Source organism: Malaclemys terrapin, chromosome 8 (genome assembly GCF_027887155.1).
Source record: "Malaclemys terrapin pileata isolate rMalTer1 chromosome 8, rMalTer1.hap1, whole genome shotgun sequence".
NCBI lineage: Eukaryota > Metazoa > Chordata > Testudines > Emydidae > Malaclemys > Malaclemys terrapin.
In genome coordinates this window covers 57,936,667-57,952,103 of record NC_071512.1, presented here as the reverse complement: position 1 = coordinate 57,952,103, position 15,437 = coordinate 57,936,667, and the positions used below count along the sequence as shown (strand labels likewise).

Genomic DNA, 15,437 nt, shown 5'->3' with positions numbered 1-15,437 from the left:
CAGCTGCTCTTGGGGATCCGAGGGCGGCGTAGAGAGTGTGGCCCCTCTCGCCATTGAAGCATGCCTATATGGTGACCTGGAATGGCATCGCGTAGAGTGCCTGGACCTAGAGGCTCTGGAGATGGTGCACTGTTGTTGATGGTAGGCCCATGGGGTCCAGAAGGGCCACTGTTCCGGAGGTGGCCACTGTGGCTGCCAAGCTGAGTGTGAGTCTCTGCTGGCCATGGTCCGGTGCTTGCTGTAGCTGGAACGACTGGAGTCAGCTTCGAAGCCGGAGGATACCGACAGAGAGGACCAAGGAGGTGCCGATCCTTGAGCAGCTGTAGGGTGCTGTGAGGTACAGGCCGGGGACCGGTGCCTGGATGATTGGGACAACAAACGGTACAGGGAGTCTTGGGACTGGAACTGATGCCCCTCACACGGTGCTGGGAAGGTTGCTGGTGCCACGCTCCACTGCCGGACGATCGATGGCATCATGGAACGGCATCTAAACGCTGACACAGGTGTCGCAGGTACGTCTGCCTCCGGTGCCGAAAGCTCATGTTGCACTGAGCTCGAACAGGAAAGGTGCCGAGTCGGTGACCTTGAGCGGCGCACCATTGCTGGTTTCCCTCTGGACAGCACCCTGCTGGGTGGTGCCGGAGGCTTCTCCCTGCATGGCAGGGGATTTGGCACCGACAGCTCAATGAGGTCCTTCCCTGCCTCAAATGTGTCGGGTGTGGAGGGGTGTTCCAGGACCTTCTCCAGACACTCATCAGCACTGAATTCGCTGGGTACCGGACTCAACAGGGCCTGTGGCACCGGAGTCAACGGTGCCAGTTCTTGGCTCGGGCCCACAACCTGTCTTTGCACGTCAGAAGCCTCTCTAAGCATCTCGGCAGCTCTTTGGGGAGAGCGCCCTCTTTCCCCCTTCTTATGAAGCTTAGTCGGTTCCGGAGAGGTCGATCGGTGCCAAGGTTGGGTGGCCCACCTCGGTGCCGGCGATTTACGGTGCCTGGGTGGTGCCTGATCATGCACCAATGCCGGGGCACTTTGCACGGAGAACCCGGGCCTATTATTGCCGGGCGGTCTGGGGCTGGTGCTTGTAGCGCAGCCTCCATGAGCAAGTGCTTAAGACGAAAGTCTCTTTCTTACTTAGTGCACGGTTTGAAGGCCTTGCAAATTTTGCAGCGCTCAGCCTGATGTGCCTCTCCCAGACACCGGAGACAGGAGTCGTGAGGATCGCTATTAGGCACAAGGCACAAGCTTTGAAACCCTGGGTTTGCGGCATGCCCTGCAGCCCAAGGCTGGTGCTAGAACTAGCTTCTAGACACCTGAATACAACTGTATTTAACTATCTGATAACTATCTAAGAACAATTCTAACTAGAAGACTGAAAAACTAAGGATCACTCGCAAGAGAGAGAAAACGTTCCAACGCCATCACGGACGGTAAGAAGGAACTGAAGGGGGTTCGGGCCAGCAGGGTACTATATACACCAGCATAAGGGTGCCACTCTAGGGGGCTCCCCTGCCGTCCCAACAGGAGCTGCTAAGGGAAAAATTTTCGAACATCCGTGCACACAATGCACACAACCAATCACTCGAGGAAGTCATTTTTCTGCAGGAAAGCAAAGAAATATGCAGGGGACATAAATTCTACGCATGCGCAGTGGAGCAGAATTCCCCCAGGAGTAATACATGCACCAGAGAGCTGGTCTAATATGAAGGGTGATGGGAGAAGACTAGATTAAAGTTATCCAGTGGGAGGGATAAGGAAAAAGAGAGAAGTCAGTTGAGGCCCATTTGCCTCCTATGTTCACTGGCAGGTAGCACTGCTCATTGCGGATCTAATTTTTTAAACACACTATTTCTTATTGTAAAATTAAAACTAAAATAAACAGAAACATGAGAGCCATAAATGAAGAAACAGTAACAACCACCACCTTTAACATTATCAATATTTACAGTTTGTTAGAAAACAGAGGGAAAATTTGTTAAAATTTTCAGGATTTTTTAATTTTTATTTGAAAATTTATTTCATTAGAAATGTTCTGAACGGCTCTATCAATATTCTTCAACTTTCCCCCTCAGATCATCTGTTTGTTTTTTAATTTCACTTAATTGTTTCTTTCTATACTTGCCAATGTATGTGAGGGTAGAAGTCTGTCTCTCTGTCCCAGCTGAGTTACTGGCCAAACAACCATAAAATCCTGCGTCTTTTGGAATGGCATTTTTAATTATCAAAGTGCCTTCTGGGGTCAACCTATATCTGGGGAGGAAAAAAAAGTATGAACAAAATTCAGTAGTCATTGCGAAAACAATCTCATGTAGTGGCAACATCGTGTGTAGATGGTTTTCATATATGCATGTGTTTTGTATAAATAGTAACTTCCATCAGAGCATCTCAAAGTGCTTTGGAAGCATCATCAAATTAAGTCTTGCAATATCCTTGTGAAATGGGGTAATCATAATATCACCATTTTACATATGAGAAAACTGAGATTAAAGGGCCAGATTTTGGAGTTTACTCAGCTTCCTTTTTTTCCCCCCAAGCACTATTTACAAGTCTCACAGGCCTTTGAGGTTGGTAGGAAATTTTCATTCAGAACATTTCATAATTCCTGAACACTATCCTCTTCAAATAGAAAAGAGGGAAAGGCAACAAGCCCATTACCATACCTGTCTGATCCCATGATAAACATGTCATTGTGTGTCCAGACTATCTTTGGCTTTGGATAACCTGTCGCAGAACACATTATAGACACCTTGGAGCCTTCTGTAAAAGACTGATTCTTAGGTGATACGACAACTTTGGGTGGTTCTGTTAAAAATAAAATAATACTAATAATATTGAAACATCAGCTTGACTTTTATGATGTTCAAGTTTACAGCCATTTACAGAAAACCTTGATAAAAAATTGGTCTATACACGCTTCAGACACATTCTTATGATGGAAAACACCACTAAGAAAGGACTGACCAGAATTTTTTCCCCCATTGCCTCTTTTTTAATACTATTGATGATTCTGAAATCTGCGTGAAAAGAGTAACAAAGCAGCAGATGCAGCTCAAAAGTATAAATAGTGGTTATCTATTTATAGAATCCCTTTTATCTAGACTAGTTCTCAAAATGTTTCATATTACATACTTCTTAAACTAGAGAGGTCTTCTTGTAGACACCTCCCCTCCCAATTGCCCAACCCCAAGCCTTGGCAGGAGACATGCATGGCTAGATGAAAAAGTAGTATTAAAGAGAGTATTTAGGTTACAAAGAGAAAATAAACCCACATATTCATTTATTTCAATTTGTTTTAAAATGTAACTGTCCAAATCTCAAATGCAGCGGGTGCCAGTTTTACATGCTTTTGAGTGTTGTTACAAACCTAAAACCTAAGCCAGATTTACCAAAAAGATTCACCAAGGCTCACAAACCTGGGCTGAGTTATGAGCAAGAGGTGCCAATTTATTACTTTGAGTGGAAACTATGAGAAACTTTGTAGTTTCAATGGCTTCAACTCCAAACCAGGCAAAACTTAGTCACTTCAGCTGTGTGTTTTGTGTGTTTATTCCAGCCCAGATGTCAGCATGAAACTCACTGAGTGGGAATCCACAAGAAGGGAGACTTAAGAAAAAAACTATTAAAAATCCTTGAAGACTAAAAGACCAATGAGTTCTGGATAACACCCCTTGACTATTTAGGGATGGGGGAGCAAAGGACCAGCAGGGTGTAAGCAGCATTTAGGCAGCTCATAGGATTTCTAGCAGCCCTCTCTACAGGGATACATTTAATCCTGGGTGACAAAATTAAATACAGACTTGAAATATAATATTTTTAAATGAAATCATCAGCAGTCATAGTGGAGCCAATCTGCATCTGTGGTGCTGATGATACCCATAGTGTTATAATGGGTTCTCTAGGGGAAGAGACTGATCAGAATCAATGAAGCTGCTCAACAATGCCCTAGTCTGATTTCCCCACTAAAGCCAGCAGACTATCACTACCGTTCATTTTGGCAAGTAATGAATGTGCCCCTTTTACAACACAGTCTCACATGCCTTCATGCACTTTTAGGGGAGAATCAGCAGCAGTTGATGGATTATCAGGAGAAGACTCTTTCAGGAGTAATTGCTGATGATTCTCGCTAATGCCTTCTACAGTAATGTTGCATTTGTTTCATCACCACCACCCACTATTGGATTAGCAGTTTATTGCCTCCATTGCTGCAGCCTGTGTTACAATTGCCTTAACTGCATCTGTCTTTACAATCAGTGCCAACCGTGTACCATTGGAGTTTTAATACATGTCCTTCTAACAGATGGCTAGTCTCCTTGCTGGCAACCACCAATTACACTGAACAGTTAGGGTTAGGCAGTTTGAGTATTAAGGTGAAAGTGGACTTCAAGAGTCAAGTTACAAAGACCAGGATGCATACTGCTAAGAGAGGAGTCACTCTGCAATTAAAGCCAAGCTAGAGACTGTTAAGGGTCACACAGTGAATAAATGTGTAGCACACAGGTGTGAGGACATCATCCCTTGGGAGAGGGTGGGGTAAAATCTGCACTTGTGCTGGAAATATACATACATTATTGCTGACATTAAAGTAACAGTGAAACAAACAGCAACAGCAAAAAGCAACAGAGAGTCCTGTGGCACCTTTAAGACTAACAGAAGTATTGGGAGCATAAGCTTTCGTGGGTAAGAACCTCACTTCTTCAGATGCAAGTAATGGAAATCTTCAGAGGCAGGTATAAATCAGTATGGAGATAACGAGGTTAGTTCAATCAGGACAAGATTTAAAAAAAACCTAATCTGGGACTCCAAGTTCATGCTTGGATGGTCACAGGCTACCTAATCAGCATGGGCAACTGATAGCAGCATTCTCACAGTCCCACTATTTCCCACAGCTTAATTTTTTTTTTAAACACATATAAGAACTTGTCAAGAAGAGACGTAATTTACAGGTAACACACAGTGATACATCAATATGTATACTCTCCCTTTCCTTCACCTTCAGAGAGTAAAGGTGGTCATATATGGCATACTTATATATACGGGGGACCTGTATTTGCTTCAATGGGAAAGGCTGCCAAATAAGACCCAGAGTGTATTGCATATTATTTTATTGTATTGGTTGAGGGGAAAAATATGTAAAATATTAGCACAATGCTAATACAAATTATGCATTTGTGTGTGGGATAAGCAACTAAACATAGTGGAAATAAGGTTATGATGACTGCATGATTAACGACATAACTCTTCCTAGTTTAGTCACTGGAGATCCCTCCACACTTAGTTTAAGATGATGTGAAAAGAGTCAATTTACAGGATGAATTTTTTTCCTGTAAATTTCACATTCTTCTTCCTTGAGGGCTTTATATCTGCATTCCATTTGATGACCTACATCCTATCTTTCCTTAACACTTAACAGGACCAGTCTATACTTCTTTTTTCTAGAAAAGAGAAGTAGTTCACTACATATTGTTACAGAGCAGAAATAACATGTAAACCCTCTTTATTCATAGTATGTGGTCATTCAATCAGTTAACTACATGGCAACTGTTATATAGTGCCAATGTGTTTACTATGGGCTTGTCTACATGACTGTTTAAGTCGATGTAAATTACGTCCCTCAGGGGTGTGAAAAAGCCACCACCCTGACCAATGTAACTTACATTGACTTAAAGTGGTGTCTACACCACACTATGTTGGCGGGAGAAGATCTCCGGTCAACATAGCTTCCACCTCTCATTGACGTGGAGTAATTATCTTGACAGGAGAGCGCTCTGCTGTCGATGCAATGGGTCTTCACCAGACGTGCTGCAGCAGTGCTGATTTAGTGCAGTAGTAAAGACAAGTCCTATGTTATTGCAAAATAAATACATGACAGTTTCTATCTTCTGAATCGGAGTACAGCTTATAGGGTAATGATTTAGGATTATACCCATCCAAAGTACCAACTGATCCTACAGGTTTATAAAATTAAACACTGCAATGAAGCCCTCTTTGATATATTTTTGCATAACATCACTGGCCATTTTCATCAATATTTTTAACAAATAATAAGGCAGCACTTATATAACACTTTTCTTGCAGAGATTTCAATATACTTTAAAGAGGATGGTATTACTGTCTCTATTTTACAAATGAAGAAACCGAGGTAAAAAAAAAATTTAAAGGTTTGCCCACGGTTACACAGCAAGTCCATGGTAACTCCTTAGTAATGGTATGACTTTTACATAGAAAGGTCTATCAAGAAAGTTACACATTTGGGGCAATATAGGTTGGCCAAGGCATAAGCACTATTAGTCAGGCCAGACTCACATTTGAGTTAACACAGAGTCTGTACCTGCAATGGGCTGATGAGACTCCTTAACCAACTGGGATTGTAAACATTAGCCAACTAAGTCTCGCTACCCCTGCAGAGCAGGCAAATACATACCATCACCACGGATACCAGAAGCTTTATTGTTTGCAAACATCAGAGATGCCACAATAAATTCCTCCAAGGGTTTCTAAAAGTATTTTTGAAGTTTAGTTAGTGGGAACATCAGCCCATAATTTTAATGCAGGGTTCTGGTTAAGTGTGTTGTCTAGTGGTCAGAATAGGGGAATCATATTCAGGACTTCATGACTGTGTCCAGCTCTTTCAATGACTCATTGTGTGACATTTGACAGAGCTCTAAGGTCCATAAGCAAAAATGTATGCAGAGTTACATTGCCAAAGGCAACCACCACATTTGCATCTACGGAGCAAGGAACTAGTTAGGGCAGCAACTGATTTACATGCACAGTTTCAGTAAATATGGACACCAATGTAGTTAAGCAAATTCCTATGAATTTTTGCTCATGAACTTATGGTCTCACTTATTTATGTTTAGGCCTTACCCTACCGGTTCTTCAGTTAAACCTCCCAGTTCTTCCTTTTAACTATCTATAGAATAGATATAACAACACTGTCATGACTAGGATGTAGGCTATCTGACCTAGTGGTCGGAGCGGAGGTCAGGCATCAGAATCAGGTTACTGGGAGGCACAATCTGAGACATACCTAGGGAGACCATTGTCTGTCTTAAAGCCAACAATCCTAGTTTTACAGAGCACTCGTCCTCTCCAGTAGGGTCTTAGCACCAGAAGTGGCTTTTGTCCAGTGAAAACGAGAAGAGGAGACTGCATACAAGATGATGCCGGTGGGGGCAGTACCTCCATGTGATGTGACACAGGCAGGGGTGGGCTCACACAGCTCTATATATCACTAACTCCCAGTAAAGTCTCCAAATAAAGCTTCAGTGGTATCAGGGCCGGCTCTGGCTTTTTGCTGCCCCAAGCAAAAAAAAAACAAAAAACGAGCGGGGCAGCCGGAGCGGCGAAGCAAAAAAAAAACAACACCACCACATTCAGGGAGGCCGGAGCCAGGGTGTAAACTTTCGGTGCCACTTACTTGGCAGCTCGTGGGTGCCTCCCCCAGCCGCGCTGGCTAGCGGGACTCCCTGCGCTGCAGACGTGCCCCAGGCAGTGGAGTGTGCACCCCAGCTAGCGAGGGGGAGGGAGATTACAAAAATATTTTTCATTACTCTAAGCAACCTTTTATCATGCTCTTTCACTGTATGTTTGGAAAAACCCATTTGGATAGTAGTAATTGAAACAGCATTTGTACATAATCATATGACTTTTTAATAGAACATGAAGGAGGATTGTCTTGAAGCACCTTAGAGATTCAGTAATTCTTTGTTGTCTCTTTACCGCCTCAAACAACAATTCTTTGGAAAGGCATGTGATTTAAATTGTTCGCACAACTAGCAATGCATAAACAAGTACAACCAATTAATTGTGTCCAAATCAAAAGCTATCACAGAAAAAGGCAATAGTTTTAGTGACTTGCATAAACATTTTGCAAATTTTGCCAATAGGGTGTGATTTTTGCAAAATTCACTTCTATAACATACTGACCACACTAACTAGGCAAATCTCAGTCCTTACAATCTGGCCTACCTGCAACCAAGCAGAGCGCCCCATTATCTTCAAGAGGATTTCACAGAGACATCGGTATCTGCCTACATGGATCAGATAGCTTGGATCAGATACCAGGATTAGAGCCACCATGTACTGGCCACTCTCTATAGGCCTGATTCAATTCCCAATGGGAAAGAGTCCCAATTAACTTTAATGGGCTTTAGTTTAATAGTTTATTTTCAGATGTGAGCAAATATGTATCATATGTCTTAATTTAAGTGGTAGGGCTCTGTACTTTTGGATCAGAAGAATCATCTCCACTTATAACCATTAAGAACTATGTGGTCAAAGCATGCAATAGAGGGATGCCTGTGAAGTTCTGTATGGCCATCGATTTGTTAAAAGATCTTTAATTCTGCATTTGTAAGTACCAGGATGGAGGCACACAATTTTGATCTTCAATTTTTTGAACATCTGCAGTATGTTAGTGTCATGAATGCACATGCCAAAAAACTACAATAAGATCAAAATCTGCTTGCAACAGATATTAACATATATGTTGCTGAGAGAAAAGAGAGGATGGAGTTAGGATGATACTGTGCATTCCCGCCACAGACTGGTATTTCTACTTTGAAGTCAATTCTGGCACAGAATCCAAGTTGGATCCATTTCTAGGAAAGATTATCTTTATGCATATGCACATATACAGTCAATATATTTTCAAAAGGAATCTTTCCTTCTCATCTGACTTGTATTAGCTTAGATCGTATTTACCAATATGCATTGGATTTTCTATGGTTTCATATTAAATAGTCATTGTAGTATTTCACATTTTTGGATTGTGAACTAGATGAAAACAGCTGTGTAAAAAGAAGGCTCACAAACACAGTTCAGCTACTGTTGCAATGACAGAACTGAAGAATACACTTGTTAAAGTATGTATCAAAATCAATAAATAATATTTATTAGATACATGCAGAAGACTTCATTATCAAGTAGCCACATAGATTGTATTGGCCACAATTGCATGCACTTAATTAAAAGAAAAGTACAACCTTAGGGAATAGTTCTCCTTCTCTGACGCATGGAAGATGCACCACATATTAATTGTGGAAAATATAATGTATTTTTTTGCAAGAAGGGGCATCATGGGAACATTAATATAAAAGTATGCCATATTCACCATTATTCCTCAAAGGACCTCTCAGAACCCTGAGGATTACTACTTCTATCCTCCTCTTTCCTATGTCTTGTGATTCCTCCAAACCTAACCAGATTCCTAAATTAGCTATGTGTTGCTACACAAAACAACATGAGGCACCAAAGCATGCTCTAAACCCTAATGTCACAGCAAGGAAAGACCAAAGTCTGTCTCATTCTTGGGTCATTGTCTGGTAATGCGTAATGGCATCTGAGAGGAGAGTAGCTGGCCTATCCTTGTCCATGGATTACAAATACGATCAGTCCTCCTTTATTTTATTTTTATATGCACTTCTAAAATCTTCTGCATTTACCAGACATCTCACTTTGGAAATGTCTTCCTGGCCATGTCCCACTATTCTATCCTCTATGAACTTATCTAATTTTTTTTAACCCAACTATACTTTTGGCCTTCACAACATCCCACGGCAATGAGTTCCACAGGTTGACTGTGCATTGTGTGAAGTTGTGAATAGTGTGGGGGGCACAGAATTTCTATGGCCTGCATATTTCTGTGCCCCCCCAACCAGAATTTAAAAAAAAAATATCTGCAGGGGGACATGCACCTCTTCCCCAGCAGCGCATCTGTTCCAATATGCCTGAAACAGCCTCAGAAACAGGGGGTGGGAGGGAAGATGGGGCTGGTCACGCATGCCTGTGTGGTTATTCACTGTGGAGGGGGTCTGAGCATACGTGCGTGCCAAAAAAAGAGAGAAAGAGAGAGAGAGAGAGAGAGAGAGAGAAACTCTGTCTCTCTCGCTTGCTACTGCAGCTCGCTGGTGTACAAGGGTAGGGCTTTTTATTATGCACGAGGCAGGCTATGTCCGGGAGGCAGTGTAGCAGCCTGCCTGCTAGTTAATTGATCTCATTCTCTGATGCACAAATGTAGCAGCCTGCCTGTGTAGTAACATTGTTAAAGTTACTGTTGATGGTTAATTGATCTCATTTTCTGAGGCAGAAGTGTAGCAGCATGCCTATTGTTCCTATTGTTAGTTAACTGTTCCCATTCTCAGTCAATTCCCCCAGGAGCATAAAACCTGTAAGAGTTTTAAGGCCCCTACATTGCCAGAGTGATGTAAAGGAGCCTTATTATAAATGATAGTAAGGGAATCCTCAGCTAGGAAGATCTATGTGCTTTTTCACTTTTTTCCTGTACCAACGTGGCACAACGGGGTTAGATTACAGCTCAGGATTTATTTTACTTACCCATTAAAAAAAAAGACTTTGAGGGCAAATAAAACATTTACCAAGCAGTCAATAAAATGTCAGGAAAATCAGAACCAAGCACTTCCCAAAGTACCCAGCCAGGTCCAGGACAATGATTAACAAAACTGTATGACTTTCATGTGTGAAAGTATGAGCAATTTAAAATGACATTCTACTTTTTGTTGTTGTTGTTGTTGTTTGTGGTGTTCTGTAATGTGATTTAAATGAAAATCCAGGATTATAACTGGAAGCAGGATATTAGCTACCAAGTGTTTGTAAGTTAACTTTCATGTGTTTAGGAAATGCTGAATAGTTATTGTGACTTTTTCTGTATTGTAGGTTAAATAAATTACCAAAACAATTGAAACTGGTGTGATTATATTGCATTATTTTGACAAATAAAATATGCAGAATTTTGAAATTTTTGGCACAGAATCCCCCCAGGAGTAGCCATTCCTCTATCCCTCTAAGTTCCTCCTCTTAAAACAGTCATCTTTCAAAAAGCCTATAGATTCTAGTTCTTCCCCCTCCCCCAAGGAAATGCTAACAAACTGGCAATATAGAACAGGAAATCCAACCCCAAATCATAGAACAAGACGTGATATATCTAGTCATTCAGTCACTTGGCTTGTTGTTGCATTTAATTCCCCATTCTTTGCCTGTACTTTGTTTCCTTCAACACATAATCTCTTTGGAGCAGTGGCTCTTATTCTCTTACTGTCTGTAAAGTGCCCAGCACACGTTGAATACTATAAAAATAATAAATAGTAATAACCTCTTTTTGAGGTTCATAAATGACAAACAATCACATGTTGAAAGCATGGGAAGTATTTGATGAGAAAGCTTTGTTTGCTTAGCTTTTAAATTGTAACGCTCTGCAGATGATCTCATCCAGGGATATTATCTGAGGAGGCTTCCCAAACCTAAGCAAATATAACCCACAGAGAAGCTTAACAATGCAAACACAGACTTCACTTAGATTTTTCCCCTAATTCCCTTTCACTGCAGGAAGGAAAAAAGAATATTTTTCTGTATGATCTAGCTAGAGTCATTGAATGGGAAACCCTGGGAGAGAGAGACATTATTAAACTTGTGATACTCACTAATTTCCCAGAGAAAATGTAGGTGAGGTAATATATTTTATTGGACCTACTTCTGTTGATGAAAGAGACACACTTTCAATGTATACAGAGCTCTTCTTCAGGTCTCTGGATAGGTTGCTCAAGCAATCTCTGACCCCCTTCTCCAAACACATGTATTTCCTGTGTAAGAGACTAACTTCAAAAAACAATGTAATGACTATGATTGAGACTGCTGTGAATGGTAATTAGCAGCAGCTGAGCCATCCAGACATATGGATACCTACTGATTTAATTCTTTTGTATCAAAGAACATTGCTGGGAGTTTAACTGTTTTATTTCCTGTTTTGAAAAGAGTGGAAGTACCATAGCGATAAGAGACTTTAGCTAATAACCTTTTCCAAGCTGTGTATTTTAATCATCTTAGATAGCTCCAAGAACAGTGGATAGGGTTACCATCCGTCCAGGTTTCCCCGGACATGTCCGGGTTTTTCAGCTTTAAATGGCCGTCCGGGAGGGATTTCTAATAAAGTAGAAATGTCCGGAATTTCCCCCTTCCCCTCACGCAGAGTGCGGCGCGGCTGATTGGATGCCTGGCCTGATTGAAAGCCGCTCGCAGCCACTAGGGCCTCTAGCAGCCAGAGTCCCTCCCCCTCCCCCGCTCCCTCCTCCCCCACAGAGCAGCGCGGCAGTGTTTGAGTCCACATGGAGCCCTCAGTTCTCCCTCTGCCGGGTGAGCAGGGTAGGCGGCGGGGGGGTGTAGAGGCTGCAGGGCAAGTGGGGAGCAGGGGGCACAGAGGCTGCAGGGGCTAGGGTGTGCAGAGGCTGCAGGGTGAGGAGGAGCAGGGCAGGCAGAGGCATAGAGGCTGCAGGGGCTGCGGAGCGAGTGGGGAGCAGGGAAGCACTTAGCAACCCCCAACCAAGATCAGAGCGGGAGGGAGGAGGGGGAATGCGGGGTGCTCAGAGGAGGGGGCAGAGTTGGGGCAGGGACTTTGGGGAAGGGGTTGGAATGGGGGTGGAGAAGGGGTGGGGTTGGAGTGGGGCCGGGGCGGAGAAGGGGCGGAGTTGGGGCAGGGCCGGGGGCGGGACCGGGGCCCCGTGGAGTGACCTCTTTTTTAAATGTTTGAATATGGTAACCCTAACAGTGGAGAAAGAACCACTTTGCTATCAAGACTGCTTAATGTTTTAATTTTTTTAGGGCTGAATAATCTTGCATTTCCCCCCCTTTAAAGTATCAACAAACGAGGTTTCAATACTCCAGTTTCATTATCTTTTTTTTCCCTTTTGTGCTGGGAGGATCTCAGCATTGTATTATGGACTATTCCTTTCATTTTATATGGAAATCTGCGCTATGTATTTGGGGTTGGGGATGTCATGCCAAGAGAATGAATGGTATGTATACAAACGTTTCATTCTATAATGTCTTTATTTCCCTGTTATCTTTCTTTTTCTCCTACAACTGCTGCCAAACTGCATTCATAATGCTTAACCTCTTGTCTCACCAGCACAGGGGGAATATTAATGCTGGGTTGTCCAGCAGAGAATACACCAAAGATATTTTGGGCAAAAGATTCCCCAGGATAAAAAAGGTTGGAATTTCCTCTTACACCACTGTACATTCACTTTCCTGGAATTGCTTCATTACACTACAATAGGTGAGCAGAGATTCAGGCCCAAAGACTGTGATTAGATATCATGCTGTGTTCAACACTGCTTGCTGCCCTCTAGTATTCTCAACCAGAGCTAAACATGGTTTTGTCCTTGTTGTGGACAAGACCAAACCATGTACAGCAGGGGAGCCCAACTTATGGCCCACTAGAGCATTTCATAAGGCCTGTGGCCTGCTTCAACAGACCATACTCAGGGCCAATTCATTAGTATTTTGTCATCATGTTTACATCATTTTAGTTTACAAAAGTGTATAAATAGACAACACTATACCTAGAAACAACCTATCTAAATACATATGAAACAAGCTGAACTGACAATATAAATCAATACAGGTGACTTTAAATCCTATTAAAATATGTAGAATCTGTTTGCCCACACAAAGTTGTGGTTATGTTTATGTGGCCCTCTTGTGTGATAAGGTTGGGCACCACTGATGTACAGTACGCCCAGGGCCAGATTCTAATCTTGATTCCGAGTTGCATTGGGGTAAATCACAGTGATTTATCCAAATCTGTTCCCTGGCATAGAAATGTGGTTGACTTGTTAGGACAAGAGGTTGAGAATGCTTTCTTACAACAGGTATTCAACATAGTTGACTCTGTCTACATCATCAGGAGTGAAATTATTTCAAATGCTATCTTGGCAGGAGGTAGGTGGGGGAAGTTGTCATATTTGACACCTAATGTCAAACATGCAGTTTTTGTAGTACAGTGTCCACAGCATGTTCACTGAATTCCTGTATTGGGTACCACTGAGATCTTTCTATCACAGCACCACTTGTAACAGGCTGAGGCAAACCTTTCAGTTGTGACAAGAAAAATCCCATTTGAACCTTTACAAAAATGCTTAGCAAAATAAATAGACAATAAAGTTGTCAGACTACTGTAACCCCCAAGGAGATTACCTAGATTCCTGGGGCTCTGTCTGCTGGCAGCTCAGGGAGAGGCACACTGTCCCTGGTAGGGAGGGGGAGCCAAGGCAGACTCAAGTCTGCCCAGCAACCAATAGGGAGTGAGATGCCCTTCCCAGGGGGCTCAGGAAAGGGGAGAAGCCATTTTTGAGTCAGCCTGGAGCCAGCCGGGGCAGGACTGGTTGTGTGGGGAGCTGGTGAGTCCCAGGCCTGCATGCAGGGTTCCCACTGAGAACTGGCCTCTAGGAACCTGAAAGCAAGATCCCTCAGCTGGGCTTTTCCCTCTCCACTGATGACTCCCAGTTTGTAGAGTTTTGCTGGGAAACGTCCCCAGCCAGGCTGAGTTAGCCCTCCAGCTCCCTAGGTGAGACCGGTCACCACGTGGTCAGCTCTGCTCTGGCTGCTAGTTCAGGGCTGCTGCCTGCTGTGTGTGTGTCTGGACGTTAGGCTAGGAGACTAATTTTGGATTTTAGTATAGTTGTGTAATCTGCACCTTGAGCCCTGCACTCCTTTGTGGTGAGGGGAAATCCTGGGATCGAAGCAGCCTGACTCCTGCCTGAAGAGGATCCCTGCCAGCAGAGATCAGCCCCTCTGCAGTGACTGAGGAGTCCAGAGTCATCTCTGAACCTGAGGATCATTCATGGTGTTTGTGAGTGCACCATCTTTTAGTCAGTCAGTCAGGGAAATTGTTTTGGGGACCCCCTACTCCCTGAACTGTGTCCTCAAGCCAGGGAGTAAGGGTTTGGGGATTTTATAACCTGCTACCTATTAAACCTGTGGAAGGACTTATCGCCTTCTCCCATTCGTGAGTCCTTTGGGCTGTACTGAACCCAGTCAGCCACACTGCTAAACCACTGCAGAGAAGATATTGTGGTCATAGGTCATCAGGGGCCCCAAACAAAGTACACGTACCAATGGGACACTAATCTTACATCTGCTACATCAGGTCACGTGACTGGGGAAAGTCCCGGGTACTATGAGCATGGGCACCGGTGACCCTCAGAATAGTGTTTTACCCTGTTATGTTATATTTGTCTCCTGTTTAATATAATTATTGTGTTTTTGTTATTTCTTGGAAGTCGCCAACTATCTAGCATGTAAGTGGGGATTACCCTGTGGTTAGAATTTTCCTCCCAAGCTGCCCTGGTGACCCTGCCAGGAAGGAGTGAGGGGGGTGGAGGCACCGCCAAATAAATTCATAGGGAAAAATACAGAAGATACACCCCGCTGAGTGGGTGGCGGGATCCAGAAGAACCCAGACCTGTCCATCAAAACCTTTAAGCAGATTGGCATTAAAGAATGTAACCGGGTGGAAAGGGGGCACTACACTATGAATACACCAAATTAATTATTTATCATGTGATGCTTGGAATATAATACAAAAAGTTTGTAGCTTTCGTTCTTATTGGAATGTGACACCTCATGTAAATAAGCTCATC

At 43.1% G+C, this 15,437-nt stretch overlaps 1 protein-coding gene across 1 annotated transcript in view; it reads right to left on the bottom strand.

Annotated features, from left to right (window-relative positions):
* HMCN1 (hemicentin 1) overlaps positions 1–15,437 on the bottom strand; it is a 338,886-nt gene that overhangs the window by 185,708 nt on the left and 137,741 nt on the right. The window contains exons 12-13 of the mRNA XM_054038112.1: positions 2,661–2,802; positions 2,123–2,250 (exon numbers count right to left, since the gene is read on the bottom strand). Coding sequence (XP_053894087.1) covers positions 2,123–2,250; positions 2,661–2,802 — 270 coding nt within the window. The remainder of the gene's footprint in view (positions 1–2,122; positions 2,251–2,660; positions 2,803–15,437) is intronic.